Source organism: Cherax quadricarinatus, chromosome 91 (assembly GCF_038502225.1).
Source record: "Cherax quadricarinatus isolate ZL_2023a chromosome 91, ASM3850222v1, whole genome shotgun sequence".
Classification (NCBI taxonomy): Eukaryota; Metazoa; Arthropoda; class Malacostraca; order Decapoda; family Parastacidae; genus Cherax; species Cherax quadricarinatus.
In genome coordinates this window covers 15,185,622-15,206,385 of record NC_091382.1, presented here as the reverse complement: position 1 = coordinate 15,206,385, position 20,764 = coordinate 15,185,622, and the positions used below count along the sequence as shown (strand labels likewise).

Below are 20,764 nucleotides of genomic sequence, written 5' to 3'. Positions count from 1 at the left end.
TGAAATTGTGCAACTCCCTGAGGTATGGAAGATGGCAAATGTAGTCCAAATTTTTAAAAAGGGAGACAAACATGAGGCATTAAACTACAGACCTGTATCACTAACGTGTATAGTATGCAAAGTCATGGAGGAAATATCAGGAGGAGAGTGGTGGAGCACCTGGAAAGAAACAAGTTTATAATTGAAAACCAATATGGTTTCAGGGAAGGAAAATCCTGTGTCATAAACCTACTGGAGTTTTATGACAAGGTGACAGAAATAAGACAAGAGAGAGAGGAGTGGATCGACTGCATTTTTTGGACTGCAAGAAGGCCTTTGACACAGTTCCTCACAAGAGGTTACTGCAAAAGCTAGAGGATCAGGCACGCATAACAGGGAAGGCACTGCAATGGATCAGAGAATACCTGACAGGGAGGCAACAATTAGTCATGGTATGTGACGAGTTGTCAGAGTGGGCGCCTGTGACAAGCGTGGTTTCACAGGGGTCAGTCCCATTACCTGTGCTGTTTTTGATATAGGTGAATGACATAACGGAAAAGATAGACTTAGAAGTGTCCTTGTTTGCAGATTATGTGAAGTTAATGAGAAGAATCAAATCGGACGAGGATCATGCAGGACTACAAAGAGACCTGGACAGGCAGGAAGTGTGGTCCAGCAACTGGCTCCTTGAGTTTAACCCTGCCAAATGCAAAGTCGTGAAGATTAGGTTGGGGCAAAGAAGACTGCAGACACAATATAGTGAACAATAAAATGGTATAAAATACCGACAGGTTGTTAGGTAAGACACATATGCAACAGTTAGGTATCTTTATTTCGAAACGTTTCGCCTACACAGTAGGCTTCTTCAGACGAGTACAGCAAAGTTGATAGAAGCAGAAGATACTTGAAGACGATGTAATCAGTCCATCACCCTTGAAGTTTTGAGGTGGTCAGTCCCTCAGTCTGGAGAAGAGTATTGCTCCATAGTCTGGAACAATATGGAGTTGAAGTGATAGGATGGAGCCTTATATAATGCCAGGAGGTGAGACGTAAGTCACTAGTAGAGGTAAGAATGTAGACGTTGAGAGGTCAGGTCCCTCTCAAATCCAGCCATTCTCACTAGTAGAGGTTGTTGAAGTTGATTCCAAGTATGTACCTGAAAACTTCAAGGGTGATGGACTGATTACATCGTCTTCAAGTCTCTTCTGCTTCTATCAACTTTGCTGTACTCGACTGAAGAAGCCTACTGTGTAGGCGAAACGTTTCGAAATAAAGATACCTAACTGTAGCATATGTGTCTTACCTAACAACCTGTCGGTATTTTATACCACTTTATTATTCACTCTGTCAGACACTGCAACACAAGGGTATCTTGGTACAGACTTGGAATCAACTTCAACAACCTCTACTAGTGAGAATGGCTGGATTTGAGAGGGAAGTGACCTCTCAACGTCTACATTCTTACCTCTACTAGTGACCTACGTCTCACCTCCTTGCGCTATATAAGGCTCCTTCCTATCACTTCAACTCCATATTGTTCCAGACTTTGGAACAATACTCTTCTCCAGACTGAGGGACTGACCACCTCAAAACTTCAAGTGTGATGGACTGATTACATCGTCTACAAGTATCTTCTGCTTCTATCAACTTTTCTGTACTCGACTGAAGAAGCCTACTGTGTAGGCAAAACGTTTCGAAATAAAGATACCTAACTGTTGCATATGTGTCTTTCCTAACAGACACAATATAGTCTAGATGGCCAAAGACTGCAAACCTCAATCATGGAAAAAGATCTCGGGGTGAGTATAACACCGAGCATATCTCCTGAGGCGCACATCAATAAGATAACTGCTGCAGCATACGGGCATCTGGCAAACCTACGTATAGTGTTCCGATACCTCGGTAAGGAATCGTTCAAGACTCTGTATACCATTTACGTCAGGCCCATACTGGAGTATGCAGAACCAGTTTGGAACCCACATCTGGTCAAGCACGTCAAGAAATTAGAGAAAATACAAAGGTTTGCAACAAGACTAGTCCCAGAGCTAAGAGGATTGTCCTATGAAGAAAGGTTGGGGGAAATCAGCCTGACGACACTGGAGGACAGGAGGGTCAGGGGAGACATGATAACGACATATAAAATACTGTGCGGAATAGACAAGGTGGGCAAAGACCAGACGTTCCAGAGATGGGACACAGAAATGAGAGGTCACAATTGGAAGTTGAAGACTCAGATGAATCAAAGGGATGTTAGGAAGTATTTCTTCAGTCTATATAGAGTAGTCAGGCAGTGGAATAGCCTAGAAAGTGATGTAGTGGAGGCGGGAACCATACATAGTTTAAAAGCGAGGTATGATGAAGCTCATGGAGCAGGGAGAGACAGGACCTAGTAGCAATCAATGAAGAGGCGGGGCCAGGAGCTTTGAATCGACCCCTGCAACCACAAATAGGTGATTACAAATAGGTGAGTACACACACACACACACACACACACACATACACACGTCATAGCAGGTTGCGTGCCATTAAAAATAAGAAGTGTAACCTACTAAATGTGAAGTGCATTTTATCAAAAGTGAAAAGTAAAAACACTGGAGGAGTGTGTTGAGTACGAGCATAAATGCATATAATTATCACAGGTGAAGGATTTCCAAAAAAGTCTTAGAAGGCCTACGTATACGACAACAAGGAGATCAGCAACCGGCAACTTGTCCACCGCCCCACTGACAGCACAAGTTCCTCTCACCTATTGTGGTTGCATGTTGTCAGATTTCTTGTCTCTGCACACTGTAAGCTACTGGTCACTCACTCCTGCTAGCTATTACCAGAATTAGAGTAGAAACAGCATAGATAAGGTGGAGATAGGATTGATGAGTGCGAGAGGAGAGGCTCGTGGGTAGCTAGCGAGAGTTAACCACCAAACACACACTCACACTAGCACAAGTGTTAGGCACTTGTAGAACCTGAGAGTTAGTGTTAGAGGCTAAGTTTTAGAATTACTAGTAATATTATTGATATTTTATTAGTAGTATGGATACATAGAAGTGAGGAGCATTATTTCTGGGTACATATAAACAACTGAGTGCTCACACACACACACACACACACACACACACACACACACACACACACACACACACACACACACCTTCAAGGCAGAATCGACTCGGAACAGGATCCTGCAGGAGAAAGCACGATTAAGGGACATGCCGGCATACAGGAAGGTGCATCTCGACCGCGACAGAACACAAGAAGAAAGGCAGAAACTGAGAGAGATGGTACAAAGGCGAAAGGAGGAAAGAGAGGGGAAGGAGAAGACAAACAGGAGACCCCAGACACAGGAAGAAGATCAAATACAACCTCCCTCACAGCTTCCTATAGAAGCCTCCCAACCAGGTCAACCCCAGTGCAGCCAAACACTCTAAACCAAAACACCAATGCCACATCCAATGCCACCACCCACTACATTACAAACTCCACCCCCAGAGCATCCACCCATAGTTCCTTATCAGGTCTCACACTTCCCCAACCCCAATACACCTCCCAGACCACAGCCTTAGAAAAGAAGTTGAAGGTGTTGTATACAAATGCAGATGGAATAACAAATAAGTATGAGCAGTGGCACGAAAGAATCAAGGAGACATCCCCAGACATAATAGCACTCACAGAAACAAAACTCACCAGAATAATAACAGATGCAATCTTTCCACCCGGATATCAAATCCTCAGGAAAGACAGAGGGAGGAGACGAGGAGGAGGAGTTGCACTGCTCATTAAAAACCAGTGGGGTTTTGAGAAAATGGAAGGAATGGATGGCACGGGCGAAAGGGACTACTTAGAAGGAACAATCCAGTCTGAGGGACATAAGGTGATAATTGCAGTAATGCACAACCCACCACAGAACTGCAGGAGGCCAAGAGAAGAATACGATGAGATCAACAGAGCAATGGTCGACACACTAGCCGAGGTGGCCAGAAGAGCACACATGGAAGGAGCAAAGTTACTAGTTATGGGTGATTTCAATCACAAGGAGATTGACTGGGAAAACCTGGAGCCCCATGGGGGTCCCAAAACATGGAGAGCCAAGATGATGGATGTGGTACTGGAAAACCTCATACATCAACATGTTAGAGACACTACCAGAGAGAGAGGAGAAGATGAACCAGCAAGACTGGACCTTGTATTCACCTTGAGTAGTTCGGACATCGACGATATCTTGTACGAAAGGCCCATGGGATCTAGTGATCATGTGGTTCTGTACTTCGACTACATAGTTGAGCTCCAAGTGGAGAGAGTAGCAGGAATAGGATGGGAAAAACCAAACTACAAAAGGGGGAACTACTCAGGCACGAGAAACTTACTTCAAAACATTCAGTGGGAGAGAGAACTGACAGGAAAACCAGTACAAGAAATGATGGACTATGTGACAACAAAATGCAAGGAGGCAGAGGAGAGGTTTGTTCCCAAGGGAAACAGAAATAATGGGAAGAACAGAGCGAGTCCTTGGTTCACCCGAAGGTGTAGGGAGGCAAAAACTAGGTGTACTAGAGAATGGAAAAGGTACAGAAGACAGAGAACTCAGGAAAATAAAGAGATTAGCCGAAGAGCATGAAACGTATATGCACAGATTAGAATGGAGGCTCAGCGACAATATGAAAATAACATAGCCTCGAAAGTCAAGACTGACCCGAAGCTGTTGTACAGCCACATCAGGAGGAAAATAAAAGTCAAGGACCAGGTAATCAGACTGAGGAAGGGTGATGGGGAATGCACAGGAAACGACCGAGAGGTTTGTCAGGAGCTCAACACGAGATTTAAAGAAGTATTTAAAGTGGAAACCAGTAGGACTCCAGGAAATCAGAACAGGGGGGTACACCAGCAAGTGCTGGATGAGGTACATATAACCAAGGAGGAAGTGAAGAAGCTGCTATGCGAACGTGACACCTCAAAGGCGCTGGGACCAGACAACATCTCTCCGTGGGTCCTTAAAGAGGGAGCAGAGATATTGTGTGTGCCATTAGCAAAGATCTTCAACACATCATTTGAAACTGGGCAACTCCCTGAGGTATGGAAGATGGCAAATGTAGTCCCAATTTTTAAAAAGGGAGACAGACATGAGGCTCTAAACTACAGACCTGTATCACTAACGTGTATAGTATGCAAGGTCACGGAGAAGATCATCAGGAGAAGAGTTGTGGGGCACCTGGAAAGAAACATGCGTATAATTGACAACCATCATGGTTTCAGGGAAGGAAAATCCTGTGTCACGAACCTACTAGAGTTTTATGACAAGGTGACAGAAGTAAGACAAGAGAGAGAGAAGGGTGGATCGACTGCATTTTTTTGGACTGCAAGAAGGCCATCGACACAGTTTCTCACAAGAGATTACTGCAAAAGCTAGAGGATCAAGCACACATAACAGGAAATGCACTGCAATGGATCAGAGAATACCTGACAGGGAGGCAACAACGAGTCATGGTACGTGACGAGGTGTCAGAGTGGGTGCTTGTGACAAGCGGGGTTCCACAGGGGTCAGTCCTAGGTCCTGTGCTGTTGTTGGTATATGTGAACGACATAACGGAAGGGATAGACTCAGAAGTGTCCTTGTTTGCAGATGATGCGAAGTTAATGAGAAGAATCAAATCGGATGAGGATCAGGCAGGACTACAAAGAGACCTGGACAGGCTGGAAGTGTGGTCCAGCAACTGGCTCTTTGAGTTTAACCCCGCCAAATGCAAAGTCATGAAGATTGGGGAAGGGCAAAGAAGACCGCAGACACAATATAGTTTAGATGGCCGAAGACTGCAAACCTCACTCAAGGAAAAAGATCTGGGGGTGAGTATAACACCGAGCATATCTCCTGAGGCGCACATCAATCAGATTACTGCTGCTGCATACGGGCGCCTGGCAAACCTACGGATAGCGTTCCGATACCTAAGTAAGGATTCGTTCAAGACTCTGTATACCATTTATGTCAGGCCCATACTGGAGTATGCAGCACCAGTTTGGAATCCACACCTAGTCAAGCACGTCAAGAAATTAGAGAAAGTGCAAAGGTTTGCAACAAGACTAGTCCCAGAGTTACGGGGATTGTCCTACGAAGAAAGGTTGAGGGAAATCGGCCTGACGACACTAGAGGACAGGAGGGTCAGGGGAGACATGATAACGATATATAAAATACTGCACGGAATAGACAAGGTGGACAAAGACGGGATGTTCCCTAGAAGGGACACAGACGCAAGAGGTCACAGTTGGAAGTTGAAGACTCAGATGAATCAAAGGGATGTTAGGAAGTATTTCTTCAGTCTATATAGAGTAGTCAGGCAGTGGAATAGCCTAGAAAGTGATGTAGTGGAGGCGGGAACCATACATAGTTTTAAGGAGAGGTTTGATAAAGCTCATGGGGCAAGGAGAGAGAGGACCTAGTAGCAATCAGCGAAGAGGCGGGGCCAGGAGCTATGAATCGACCCCTTCAACCACAAATAGGTGAGTACAAATAGGTTAGTACACCGTGCATGTCTCCAGAAGCACATATCAACCAGGTAACTGCTGCAGCATATGGGCACCTGGCAAACCTGAGAACAGCGTTCAAGACACTGTACACCGTGTACGTCAGGCCCATACTGGAGTATGCAGCACCTGTTTGGAAACCGCACTTGATAAAGCACGTCAAGAAACTAGAGAAAGTGCAAAGGTTTGCGACAAGGTTAGTTCCAGAGCTAAGGGGGATGTCCTAAGAAGAAAGGTTAAGGGAAATCGGCCTGACAACACTGGAGGAAAGGAGGGTCAGGGGAGACATGATAACGACATATAAAATATTGCGCAGAATAGTTGTACAAGTTGGACAAAGACAGGATGTTCCAGGGAGGGGACACAGAAACAAGAGGTCACAATTGGAAGTTGAAGACACAAATGAGTCAGAGAGATATTAGGAAGTATTTCTTCAGTCACAGAGTTGTCAGGCGGTGGAATAGCTTAGAAAGTGATGTAGTGGAGATGGGAACCATATATAGTTTTAAGATGAGGTTTGATTAAGTTCATGGAGCGGGGAGAGAGAGGACCCAGTAACAACCAGTAAAGAGGCAGGCCAGGAGCTATGACTCGACCCCTGCAACCACAAATAGGTGAGTACACACACACGCACACACATATACATACACACAGGTTGAGGTTGAGGGAAATCGGACTGACAACAGTGGAGGACAGAAGGGTCAGGGGAGACATGATAACAACATACAAGATACTGCAGGGAATAGACAAGGTGGACAGAGACAGGATGTTCCAGATAGGGGACACAGAAACAAGGGGTCACAATTGGAAGCTGAAGACTCAGACGAGTCACAGGGATGTTAGGAAGTATTTCTTCAGTCATAGAGTCGTCAGGAAGTGGAATAGCCTAGCAAGAGAAGTAGTGGAGGCAGGAACCATACATAGTTTTAAGAAGAGGTATGACAAAGCTCAGGAATCAGAGAGGGAGAGGACCTAGTAGCGATCAGTGAAGAGGCAGGGCCAGGAGCTGAGTCTCGACCCCTGCAACCACAATTAGGTGAGTACAATTAGGTGAGTACACACACATGCACACACACACAGCCTTAAGGCACCTCTGTTTATGGAGTCACTCTATCCCCCTCCGTCCCTCCCCCCTCCCCCTTCACTTCCATCTCCCATCCTATCACTCTCTCCCTCTCTCTCTCTCTCTCTCTCTCTCTCTCTCACCCACCCACTACCAGACCCAAGATAATCTCCCACTCTCCACCTCTACATCACTCTGCCCCTCCCCATCCCTCTAACCATCTCTCCCCCTCCCCCCTCGAACCATCTTTCTCCCACTCACAACTCCCACTCCCCCATTCTCTTTCTCTTTCTATCACTTGGCCACTCTATCCCTCTCCTATCTCCCATCCTATCACACTCTCCCTCTCTCTCTCTCTCTCTCTCTCTCTCTCTCTCTCTCTCTCTCTCTCTCTCCTCATCCTCACCTTCCATCCATCTTCCCTCTCCCCAGTCTTCTTTCTCCCCCTCTCTCTCTCCCTAGCCCCTCACACACTCCCTTTCTCCTCACTCCCTATACCCTCTTGTAGCCCCTAAAACTCTCCTTGATGCTGCGCCCCCTCCCACCCCATATCCTTCTCCACCATGCCCTACCTCCCTCCCCCTTCCTCTCCCTACAACACCCATCCTCACACAAACACCCTCTCTGAAAATAAATAAGCTAAAATTGGGCAATCAAGAACACGACAAAGACCCAAGGGTCTGGCGGACGAATCTGGGAAGGAGGGTTGGGAGGCAGAGCTCAAAAAAGGGAGGAAGACTGGGTAAGTAAGCTAGAAGAGCTTGGAAGGAGGATGGAGGAGAGGTTAGCTGCAGAGGGCAGGAATTGGGAGCAACATGCCATAGTAGCAGAAGAGGAACTGAGAAATCTGAAACAGCCTAAAGAAAGTATAACAGTACAGACATAACATCAGGAACTTCTACATCAGACACAGACAAAGGGACTGGAGGGAGCAAGGAAGCTATACTGTATGCAAAGGTCCTGTCAGACCCACACGGGGTCAAGGCAAAGAGAGGGAGCACACTAGGAACAAATGAGAGGTTGGAAGACATTGAAGGAGCTAGGATATATGCAGGGACTCTAACAGACACCTGCAGGGGCTGGGAACAGCTGAGCAGGAAAGACAGACCCATGAGCATAGGGGATTCAGCTAGGGAAGGGATTGAATGAAAGATCGCTCCTGGGGAAGGAACTAAAACACCTCAGAGTATGCAATGGGAGACACAGTGGGAGGAAGAAAGGGAGAGATCAGCTTTTGTCTATGGGCCCCAGGAAGTCGAAGGGAAACCTATGATGAAAGAAAACAGGAAGAGAAAAAAGAGATTGAAGATATCATGAAGGCAATAAGTGAGGGCGACATGACCCAAGTAACAAATTTTTGGAGAATTGGATGGTTTGCAAGGAGAAGGAAACAGCCTCTCAAAGTAATTTTCAAGGCAGAATCAACTCGATCCATGATCTTGCAGGAGAAAGCACGGCTTCAGAACAAAATGGAGTTCCAGAATGTGTACCTTGATCGAGACAAAATGCATGATACTGAAAGAGAGAGTGCAAAAATGAAAGGAGGAATGGTAGGAAATGACAAAGAAAAGCAGAATAACCCAGACACAGGTGGAAGGGCAAACACATCCCCCAGAAACACCTACAGAAGGACTCCAACCATGACAACCCCAAGGAAACTGAACAATCTAAACCAACAATCACACACCAATCCCTCTGTCCCTTCCCCCCCCCACCATGAACCCCACCCCTATAGCAACCCACTGTGAGAATTCTGCCCCCACCCCCACTGCATCCCCTCATAGGCCCCTGCCAGGGCTCCTGCTCTCCCAACCCCAATATTCTCCCAGGACCACAGTTTTAGAACAGAAGTTGAAGGTTTGGTACATGAATGCAGATGGAATAACGAATAAATATGAGTGACATGAAATAATCAATGAGAAGTCCCCAGACATCATAGCAGTCACAGAAATGAAACTCACTGAGACAATAACAGATGCAATCTTCCCACCTGGATATCAGATCCTGATTAAAGATAGAAGGAGCAGAGGGGGAGGAGGGGTTGCACTGCTCATAAAAAAATGATGGAAATTTGAGGAAGTGGGAGGCATGTACGAGATTAGAGAATGGGAATACAGAGTAGATGCACTTCAGTCTGGGGAGCACAAGGTAGTCATTGCAGTGATGTATAATCCACCAGAGAACTGCAAGAGGCCAAGAGAGGAATGTAAAGAGCAATGGCGGACACACTGGCTATGGTGGCAAGAAGAGCTCACTCGAGCAGAGCAAAGTTACTGGTTATGGGTGATTTCAACCACATGGAAATCGACTGGGAAAACCTGGGGCCACAAGGGGGTCACGAAACATGGAGAGTCAAGATGATGGATGTGGTACTGGAAAACCTCATACATCAACATGTTAAGGACACTACCAGAGAGAGAGAGGGGAGGATGAACCAGCACGACTGGACCTTGTGTTCACCCTGAGCAGTTCAGACATTGAGGACATCACATATGAGAGTCCCCTAGGAGCTAGTGACCACGTGGTTCTGTGCTTCGAATACATAGTAGAGTTACAAGTGGAGAGGGTAACAGGAGTTGAATGGGAAAAGCCAGACTATAAATGGGGGGACTACATAGGTTTGAGGAACTTTTTGCAGGAGGTTCAGTGGGACAGAGATCTAGTAGGAAAGTCAGTAAAAGAAATGATGGAATACGAAATAACAAAATGCAAGGAGGCAGAGGTAAGGTTTGTTCTCAAGGGCAACAAAAATAATGGGAAGACCAGAACGAGCCCCTGGTTTTCCTGACGGTGTACGGAGGCAAAAATTAAGTGCACTAGAAAATGGGAAAAGTACAGAAGGCAAAGAACAGGAAAATAAGGAGATAGTCGAAGAGCCAGAAACGAGTATGCACAAGTAAGGAGGGAGGCCTAGCCACAGTATGAAAATAACATAGCATCGAAAGTCAAGTCAGTCCCAAAAAAGCTGTATAGCCACATCAGGAGGAAGACAACAATCAATGACCAGGTGATCAGGCTGAGGAAAAAAGGTGGGGAATTCACAAGAAACGATCATGAGGTATGCAAGAAGCTCAACATAAGATTTAAAGAAGTATTTACAGGAGAGACAGGAAGGGCTCTTGGAAGACAGCACAGAGGGGAACACCAACATGGAATATACCAACAAGTGTTGGATGACATACACACAACAGAACAGAGGAGAAGGTGCAGAAGCTGCTAAGTGACCTTGATACCTCAAAGGCGATTGGACCGGACAATATCTACCTTTGGGTCCTTAGAGAAGGAGCGGAGATGCTGTGCATGCCACTAACCACAATCATCAATACATCCCTTGAAACTGGGCAACTACCTGAGAAATGGAAGACAGCAAATGTATTCCCCTTATTTAAGAAAGGAAACAGAAATGAGGCGCTAAACTACAGACCTGTGTCCCTGACATGTATTGTGTGCAGAGTCATGGAGAAGATTATCAGGAGGAGAGTGGTGGAACACCTGGAACGGAACACGATTATAAATGAAAACCAGCATGGGTTTATGGAAGGCAAATCCTGTGTCACAAATCTCCTGGAGTTTTATGACAAGGTAACAGAAGTAAGACACGAGAGAGAGAGGGGTGGGTTGATTGCATTTTCCTAGACTGCAGGATGGCCTTTGGCACAGTTCCCCACAAGAGATTAGTGCAGAAGCTGGAGGATCAGGTGCATATAACAGGGAGGGCACTACAATGGATCAGGGAAAACCTGACAGGGAGGCAGCAACGAGTCATGGTACGTGAAGAGGTATCACAGTGGGCTCCTCTGACGAACAGGGTCCCACAGGGGTCAGTTCTAGGACCAGTGCTAATTTTGATATATGCGAATGACATGATGGAAGGAATAGACTCTGAAGTGTCCCTATTTGCAGATGATGTGAAGTTGATGAGAAGAATTAAATCGGATGAGGATGAGGCAGGACTGCAAAGAGACCTGGACAGGCTGGACATGTGGTCCAGAAACTGGCTTCTCGAATTCAATCATGCCAAATGCAAAGTCATGAAGATTTGGGAGGAGCAAAGAAGACCGCAGACAGAGTATAGGCTAGTTGGACAAAAACTACAGACCTCACTCAGGGAGAAAGACCTTGGGGTGACCATAACACCGAGCACGTCACCGGAGGCACACATCAACCAAATAACTGCTGCAGCATACGGGTGCCTGGCAAACCTGAGAATAGCGTTCCGATACCTTAATAAGGAATCGTTCAAGACACTGTACACTGTGTATGTTAGGCCCATACTGGAGTATGCAGCACCAGTCTGGAACCCACACCTGGTCAAGCACGTCAAGAAGTCAGAGAAAGTACAAAGGTTTGCAACAAGGCTAATCCCAAAGCTCAGGGGAATGTCGTACGAGGAAAGGTTGAGGGAAATCGGACTGACTGCACTGGAGGACAGAATGGTCAGGGGAGACATGATAACGACATACAAGATTCTGCGGGGAATAGACAAGGTGGACAGAGATAGGATGTTCCAGAGAGGGGACACAGAAACAAGGGGTCACAACTGGAAGCTGAAGACTCAGACGAGTCACAGGGACGTTAGGAAGTATTTCTTCAGTCATGGAGTCGTCAGGAAGTGGAATAGCCTAGCAAGTGAAGTAGTGGAGGCAGGAACCATACTTAGTTTTAAGGAGAGGTATGACAAAGCTCAGGAAGCAGAGGGAGAGGACCTAGTAGCGATCAGTGAAGAGGCAGGGCCAGGAGCTGAGTCTCGACCCCTGCAATCACAATTAGGTGAGTACAATTAGGTGAGTGCACACACACACACACACTTGCAAACACACACACACACAATACTGAGAGGAGTTGACAAGGTGGACAAAGACAGGATGTTCCAGAGATGGGACACAGCAACAAGGTGACACAGTTGGAAGTTGAAGACACAGATGAATCACAGGGATGTTAGGAAGTACTTCTTTAGCCATAGAGTAGTCAGGGAGTGGAATAGTTTGGGAAGCGATGTAGTGGAGGCAGGATCCATACATAGCTTTAAGGAGAGGTATGATAAAGCTCAAGGTTCAGGGAGAGTGACCTAGTAGCGACCAGTGAAGAGGCGGGGCCAGGAGCTTGGACTCGACCCATGCAACCTCAACTAGGTGAGTACACACACACACACACACATATATATACATATACATATATATATATATATATATATATATATATATATATATATATATATATATATATATATATATATATATATATATATATATATATATATATATATATATATATATATATATATATGTCGTGCCGAATATGTAAAACTGGTCAATTAGTAAGAACTCATTTAAAATTAAGTCCTTTCTAAAATTTTCTCTTATACGTTTAAAGATATATTTTTTTCATTAATGTTGATGTAAAAATTTATAATTTTGCACCAAAAGGAACTTAGTAAACTTACCTAACCTTATTATAACAAGAACAATTTATTTTAGCCTAACCTAACTAAATATAATTTAGATTTGTTTACAATAATTTAATACTAAACAAACACAGTGAAATATATTTTATTCGTTAGGGTCAGAATGATTTTGGCGAAATTATTGCATACACAAATTTTCACTTGTCCTATATGGCAAGATGAGCGTTGCTATTTAAGCCAAGATCGCAGGTTCTGCCTATTCGGCACGACATATATATATATATATATATATATATATATATATATATATATATATATATATATATATATATATATATATATATATATATATATATATATATATATATATATATATATATATATATATATTATTGTGACCCCGAACAAGTGATATTGATCAATAACAACACTGCAACTACCCAAGGATTCAAACCAATGCTGCTTTGGCCCACCTCTTGCTGAGCGAAGTCCCATGATGCTCTATCCCACTGGACCATGCAATCCTATAAAAACCAAACACCCAGCCAAGCTAGGTGTGTTACCCTTGGTCCGAGGACATACTGTAGTGTGGATTGCGTATCTGCACTCCTAAGTATTTAAACGATGAAATCAACAAGATATTTAGCATAGATACAAAACTGAGATTCCCAGAGATTTCGTTGAGAAGGCCCTACTGTCAGCTGACAGGAAAAATGTATTGGTCTTGCCATAAAATGACATTTTGGTCTCCCTGCAGGAGAATCTAAAGAAACTCAATATAAATCTGACTTAAAAAAAACACTGGGACAGTGAAATAGAGACTGATTAAAAACACATCACCTTATAATGTCAGTTGTGTCTACAAGGTCCCATAGATATTTTGCAAACTCTCATACATTGGTCAGACAGGTAAACCTCTGGAAACCAGATTATCCCAACACCAGTACTCAATTAGGACAGGCCAGATGTCGAATGCAATCTTTAACCTCTTGTAATCACCCACCGGGTGGGCTACCGTCCAGATAACTGTACCCAACAGTTCCATCATGGAAAGAAACATAATGAGTCCTCCCTCATGAAACATGATAGGAATGCTGTATATAACTCAAATTATGGGCTGTACAAACTCGATAGTTATTGAATGAGGTCAGTTGTTCACAGCCTTAGACAAAAATGTTATACTAAAGCACAGGATAATTTATAGGAAACTAAACCTATGGAGCTAATAATTGGTCTGACTGGATTACCTGGTTTGTGTGTTTTTATTAACCCATACATATTGGGTAGAGATGGATTAGTGGAGGCAATTTTTAATTAATTCATCTTTGCCTTTCAGTAGAAATTCTATTGTTTTATTGAAATTACAATAGATAAATGGTTCAGAGAACCGACACGTTGATAAATTAGACATTGGACAAATGTGACACCGCCTACGACTGCTGCACCTCTCCTGCCTACGGTTTATAAGCTGCTTCTCCGCACATATGCCGTATTCTATTCAAGATTGATGGACTGACCACATCGACTCAAGGTTGAGGCACTGATTACCTCATTCTTCTCCTGTTCTTCACGATTCTCCTTTGTATGGACTAATGAAGCCACTGTGTGGCGAAACGTTTCCCAGATAAAGATCCCCAAGAGTTGCGCATGTGTCTAATTTATCATTGAAATTACTGTTAACAGTTTCTAAGGGATTCTTAATAAGTTTAGAATAATTTTCAGTATCATCCAGATTATTAATTTTATCTTGGTAATTATTTTCTTTCATAATTACTATTGCATTTATTTTATCTGCTTTAGTAAGTTGCAATTTTTTATATTTAATAAGAATCTTTGAGGTCACTTAAGAATATTCTGTTTTAACACAGAGTTATATACCATTCCCTTACTAATATTAATTTCATCAGTGGATAAATCAAAAGATTGTTCAAAGTTACAAAAGGCTTTTGCATTTTCAACACTATTAAGTTTTTTTGAAGTTGCAAAACTTAGACCAAAACCTAGAACAGCCGTTGTATTTTATCTAACACTTCATCTGATAAGTTAATTACAAAATTTTTTATTATTAAGCTTTGTCCAATCACTGTTTTCAATTAAAATGTCTAATTTTCTTTATAGTTTGTTTTTGAGTTCATTACAAATTCTTCTGAGTTTATTATATAAATGATCCAACAAACTGTGTTTACATTTTGTTGGAATGACCTGATTAAAAGAGTATTTTTTGTTTATCAACATTTGGAGTGCCTCCTTCTCCTGTGTTTTAGTAATTTCGAAATGTTTCTGAAGAATAGTTCTCGTAAAATCATCAAAGTGATGATCTCTGATGTCAAGATTTGGGTAAAACTTGTTCATTCATTTTTTTTTTTTTTTTTTTTTTTTTTTTTTTTTTTTTTTTTTTTTTTTTTTTTTTTTTTTTTTTTTTTTTAGAAATTAAGTCGAGTAAAAGGACGCAAGTGCAACTAATGTGACATTTTGTGTCAACGTTTCGCTCTCCAGGAGCTTTGTCAAGCTCCTGGAGAGCAAAACGTTGACACGAAATGTCACATTAGTTGCGCTTGCGTACTTTTACTTTACATATTGTCGGTAATTCTACCAACATTATTACAAATTAAGTCGAATTTTAAGCATGTATGACTTGTTCAATGCAGAAGAAAACTGGGAAACAAAAGAAATATGGTTAGGTAAGCTTACCTGGAACATTCTCTCCTTGTTCATCTGCTATCCTATTCTCCGTCTTACTCTTAATACTTTCAATAATAACTCTACCATACACTTTACCAGGTATACTCAACAGACTTATTCCCCTATAATTTTTACACTCTCTTCTGTCCCCTTTGCCTTTATACAAAGGAACTGTGCATGCTCTCTGCCAATCCCTAGGTACCTTACCCTCTTCCATACATTTATTAAATAATAGCACCAACCACTCCAAAACTATATCCCAACCTGTTTTTAACATTTCTCTCTTTATCCTATTAATCCCAGCTGCCTTACCCCCTTTCATTCTACCCACTGCCTCACGCACCTTTCCCCACACCCACAACCAATTCTTCCTCACTCCTTCAAGATACTATTCCTCCTTGCCCTATACACGAAATCAAAATATTCCCTCCATCTTCCCGATACCTCTAATTCTCCAATTAATAACTCTTCTTCCTTATTTTTCCCTCCATGTACTCCTCTCCTCTTGCATTACTTCCTTGTAAAAACTTCTCATATGCTAACTTTTTCTCTCTCTTACAACTCTCTTTACATAATCATTCAACCAATCGCTCTTCTTCCCTCCTGCACCCACTTTCCTGTAACCACAAACTTCTGCTGAACACTCTATCATTACATTATTAATCCTACCCCATACATCTTCGACCCCATTGCCTATACTCTCATTAGCCCATCTTTCCTCCAACAGTTGTTTATATCTTACCCTAACTGCCTCCTCCTTTAGTTTATACACCTTCACCTCTCTATTACTTGCTGCCTAAAAAGTGATCTGATATATCTGTGGACCCTCTATAAACATGTACATCCTGAAGTTTACTCAACAGTCTTTTATCTACCAATACATATATATATATATATATATATATATATATATATATATATATATATATATATATATATATATATATATATATATATATATATATATATATATATATATGCAATAAGATCACAGTAAACAGGTGATTTCAGAATATGCAAAACAACCACTCTGAAAGAATAGAGAAATTCCAAGCGCTTTCGTGACTACTCACATTATCAAGGAACTTGATAATGTGAGTAGTCACGAAAGCACTTGGAATTTCTCTATTCTTTCAGAGTGGTTGTTTTGCATATATAAATATATATATATATATATATATATATATATATATATATATATATATATATATATATATATATATATATATATATATATATATATATATATATATATATATATATATATATATCATAAACCCTCTTGATAACAGGTATATCTTGATACTTGTACATACACTTAGGTCACACTACACAGGTAATAATGTATATGTATATATATGTCGTGCCGAATAGGTAAAACTGGTCAATTAGAAAGAAGTCAATTCTAAAATTCTGTTTTATACGTTTAAATATATATATATATTTTCATTTATGTTACTTTAAAAAATAATAATTTTGTACCAAAAGAATTTTAGAAAACTTTCCTAACCTTGTTATAACAAGCACAATTTAATTTAGATAAGTTTACAATAATTTAATAATAAACAAAGACAGTGAAATATATTTTTGTCGACAGGCTCAGAATTACTTTTGCTAAATTGTGTACACAAATTTTCGCTTGCCTTATTCGGCAAGAAGAGCGTCGCTATTTAAGCCAAAATTGCAAGTGTTTCCTATTAGGCGCCACATAAACATAACCAACATCAATGAGGAATTAAGATGTTCCATTTAACTGTTTTGTTTTCTTTCCATGTTAATATAGTTTTACTAAAATTACGTTGACAATTTTTGAACAGGAATAATCACAAAAGTTTTACATTTAATTTTTTTTTTAAATTGTGAGAGATAATATTTTGTCTTATAAATGAAATAAATTCTGAATGTTAATGAAATACATTTAATTATATCATCATTAACTACGTCTCTCATTTCTAAATGTTTTATCTCTATTTTAACATTAATAATATAAACAACTAACATGTTTAAAATATTATGTGTCACAGGTCGTGGTCCACCACAGAACGTGACAGTGACGCCAGGTTTGACAAGTCTCACTGTGTCATGGGATCCACCTGATGAACAACCTCTCTACTACTCCATGACTGTTGGTAGTGACACTCAAGTAGTATATGGAACTTATGTCGTCATTAACAACTTACAACCTTGTCAATCTTGTACTATATCTGTGATATCTGTGTACCAGGACGAGGAGTCGCTACCAGCGTACAGCAGCGGTACAACATTGAACTCAGGTAATATGTCAGGTGCAGTGTTTACTCTCTCTCCTACAACTTAATTGATGTTTACTTCTCTAGTTGTTTACCTTTCATCTTGTTTACTCTCTATGGAGCTCATATTATGTTGTTTATCTTCTAGGGTGTTTTTTCCTATTTGGTGTTTACCTTCCATGTTGTCTACCATAGTGTTTACCTTCCATGTTGTCTACCACAGTGTTTACCTTCCATGTTGTCTACCACAGTGTTTACCTTCCATGTTGTCTACCATAATGTTTACCTTCCATGTTGTCTACCATAGTGTTTACCTTCCATGTTGTCTACCATAATGTTTACCTTCCATGTTGTCTACCATAGTGTTTACCTTCCATGTTGTCTACCACAGTGTTTACCTTCCATGTTGTCTACCATAATGTTTACTTTCCATGTTGTCTACCATAATGTTTACCTTCCATGTTGTCTACCACAGTGTTTACCTTCCATGTTGTTTACCATAGTGTTTAACTTCCATGTTGTCTACCATAATGTTTACCTTCCATGTTGTCTACCACAGAGTTTACCTTCCATGTTGTTTACCATAGTGTTTAACTTCCATGTTGTCTACCATAATGTTTACCTTCCATGTTGTCTACCACAGTGTTTACCTTCCATGTTGTCTACCATACTGTTTACCTTCCATGTTGTTTACCATAGTGTTTACCTTCCATGTTGTTTACCATAGTGTTTACCTTCCACGTTGTCTACCATAGTGTTTACCTTCCATGTTGTCTACCACAGTGTTTACCTTCCATGTTGTCTACCATAATGTTTACCTTCCATGTTGTCTACCACAGTGTTTACCTTCCATGTTGCCTACCATAGTGTTTACCTTCCACGTTGTCTACCATAGTGTTTACCTTCCATGTTGTCTACCAGTGTTTACCTTCCATGTTGTCTACCAGTGTTTACCTTCCATGTTGTTTACCATAGTGTTTACCTTCCATGTTGTTTACCGTAGTGTTTACCTTCCACGTTGTCTACCATAGTGTTTACCTTCCATGTTGTCTACCACAGTGTTTACCTTCCATGTTGTCTACCATAGTGTTTACTCTCCATGTTGTCTACCATAGTGTTTACCTTCCATGCTGTCTACCATAGTGTTTACCTTCTATATTGTCTACCATAGTGTTTACTCTCCATGTTGTCTACCATAGTGTTTACCTTCCATGTTGTCTACCATAGTGTTTACCTTCCATGTTGTCTATCATTGTGTTTACCTTCCATGTTGTCTATCATAGTGTTTACCTTCCATGTTGCCTACCATAGTGTTTACCTTCCATGTTGCCTACCATAGTGTTTACCTTCCATGTTGTCTACCAATGTGTTTACCTTCCATGTTGTCTACCATAGTGTTTACTCTCCATGTTGTCTACCATAGTGTTTACCTTCCATGTTGTCTACCATAGTGTTTACCTTCCATGTTGTCTACCATAGTGTTTACTCTCCATGTTGTCTACCATAGTGTTTACCTTCCATGTTGTTTACCTACAATGTTGTTTACCTTCCATGTTGTTTACCTTCCATGTTGTTTACCATAGTGTTTACCTTCCATGTTGTCTACCATAGTGTTTACCTTCCATGTTGTCTACCATAGTGTTTACCTACCATGTTGTTTACCTTCCATGTTGTTTACCTACCATGTTGTTTACCTACCATGTGCTGTGGTTTTATCATACAAACAAGCAATATAAAAAATTGTGAACTGTCAATGACAAATTGGTTGTATAATTACCCCTAGGTGGTGTTATTCAGCGTATCTCAGAAACTGAGATTTGTTCTAATTTGTTCTAATTGTTTGGGTTAAACAGCCCACATCTGATTGCTGACTATAGGATGATTTTGAACCCCTTGTGACACTGGAACTGCGCTGTCCCCGGCATGACAACTAAATATAAAACTTACCTTGCTCTTGTAGCTATGGTGTTGGATGAATCTTTGACAGATATTGACTTAATAGAAGCTCAAGTGTCCTTGGATGTCCACGTCTTCCACTCAGTCTTGGAATACTCAACACTCGCACTGGTACACTATGTTCCACAAAATTTGTCTTTTTCACAGTGATGTCATTACAGGAAGCTGATCACACTTCTCTGTAATTGTTCTGTTGTATTCGTGGAGATTCTTTTATTAACAAAATGCGTGATCACTAGTGTTTTTGTAATTACAGCATGAAGCACAAGTTGCCTTGACGAAGTTTAAAAGCAATCTGCCCCGCGGCGCCCTCCGTCGGCCCTTTCTCCTGGGCATCTCAACACACAGAAGTGCAGGTTAAGCTTGCTTGCCAAACTTCTACCATGTAGCAATGCAGAATACTTGATTCTTGCTATCTGGACATAGATGTCAGTGCATGCTATCTTTAACATGGTGATAAATGGTTGCAGAATTTTCCTTAATTGTCCTGCTAAGGTAAGAGATCGATTTTCTCTTATTAATCCACACTCCTTGCAACAGTGGTCTCTTGCAAGGAAGTCGTGTGACTACACTCCTTGCAACAGTGGTTTCTTGCAAGGAAGTAGTGTGACTACACTCCTTGCAACAGTGGTTTCTTGCAAGGAAGTCGTGTGACGACACTCCTTGCAACAGTGGTCTCTTGCAAGGAAGTCGTGTGACTATGATACACGCTGGTATTGCATCTGGAATCAATTATAAATTGTTGGCACAGAAGCAGGCAAGACACCATTGCCCTTTCTGAGAGGGCTGTTGAGAAATGGCATTACCAGCTAAGTTTAAAGAGTTTGTACTTAACTTAGAAAGACAGCTCATCGCCTGCACAGCCGCCCCTGCAGACGAGGTCTTGAGAAGCTGTCGAAGTCATCTCTCAACGGGCTGTAA

General features: G+C 41.6%; 1 protein-coding gene across 1 annotated transcript in view; it reads left to right on the top strand.

The window, feature by feature from the left end:
* LOC128704840 (phosphatidylinositol phosphatase PTPRQ) overlaps window positions 1-20,764 on the top strand; it is a 166,697-nt gene that overhangs the window by 24,601 nt on the left and 121,332 nt on the right. Inside the window, exon 3 of the mRNA XM_070104419.1 lies at window positions 17,663-17,911. Within this exon, the coding sequence (XP_069960520.1) occupies window positions 17,663-17,911 (249 nt within the window). The remainder of the gene's footprint in view (window positions 1-17,662; window positions 17,912-20,764) is intronic.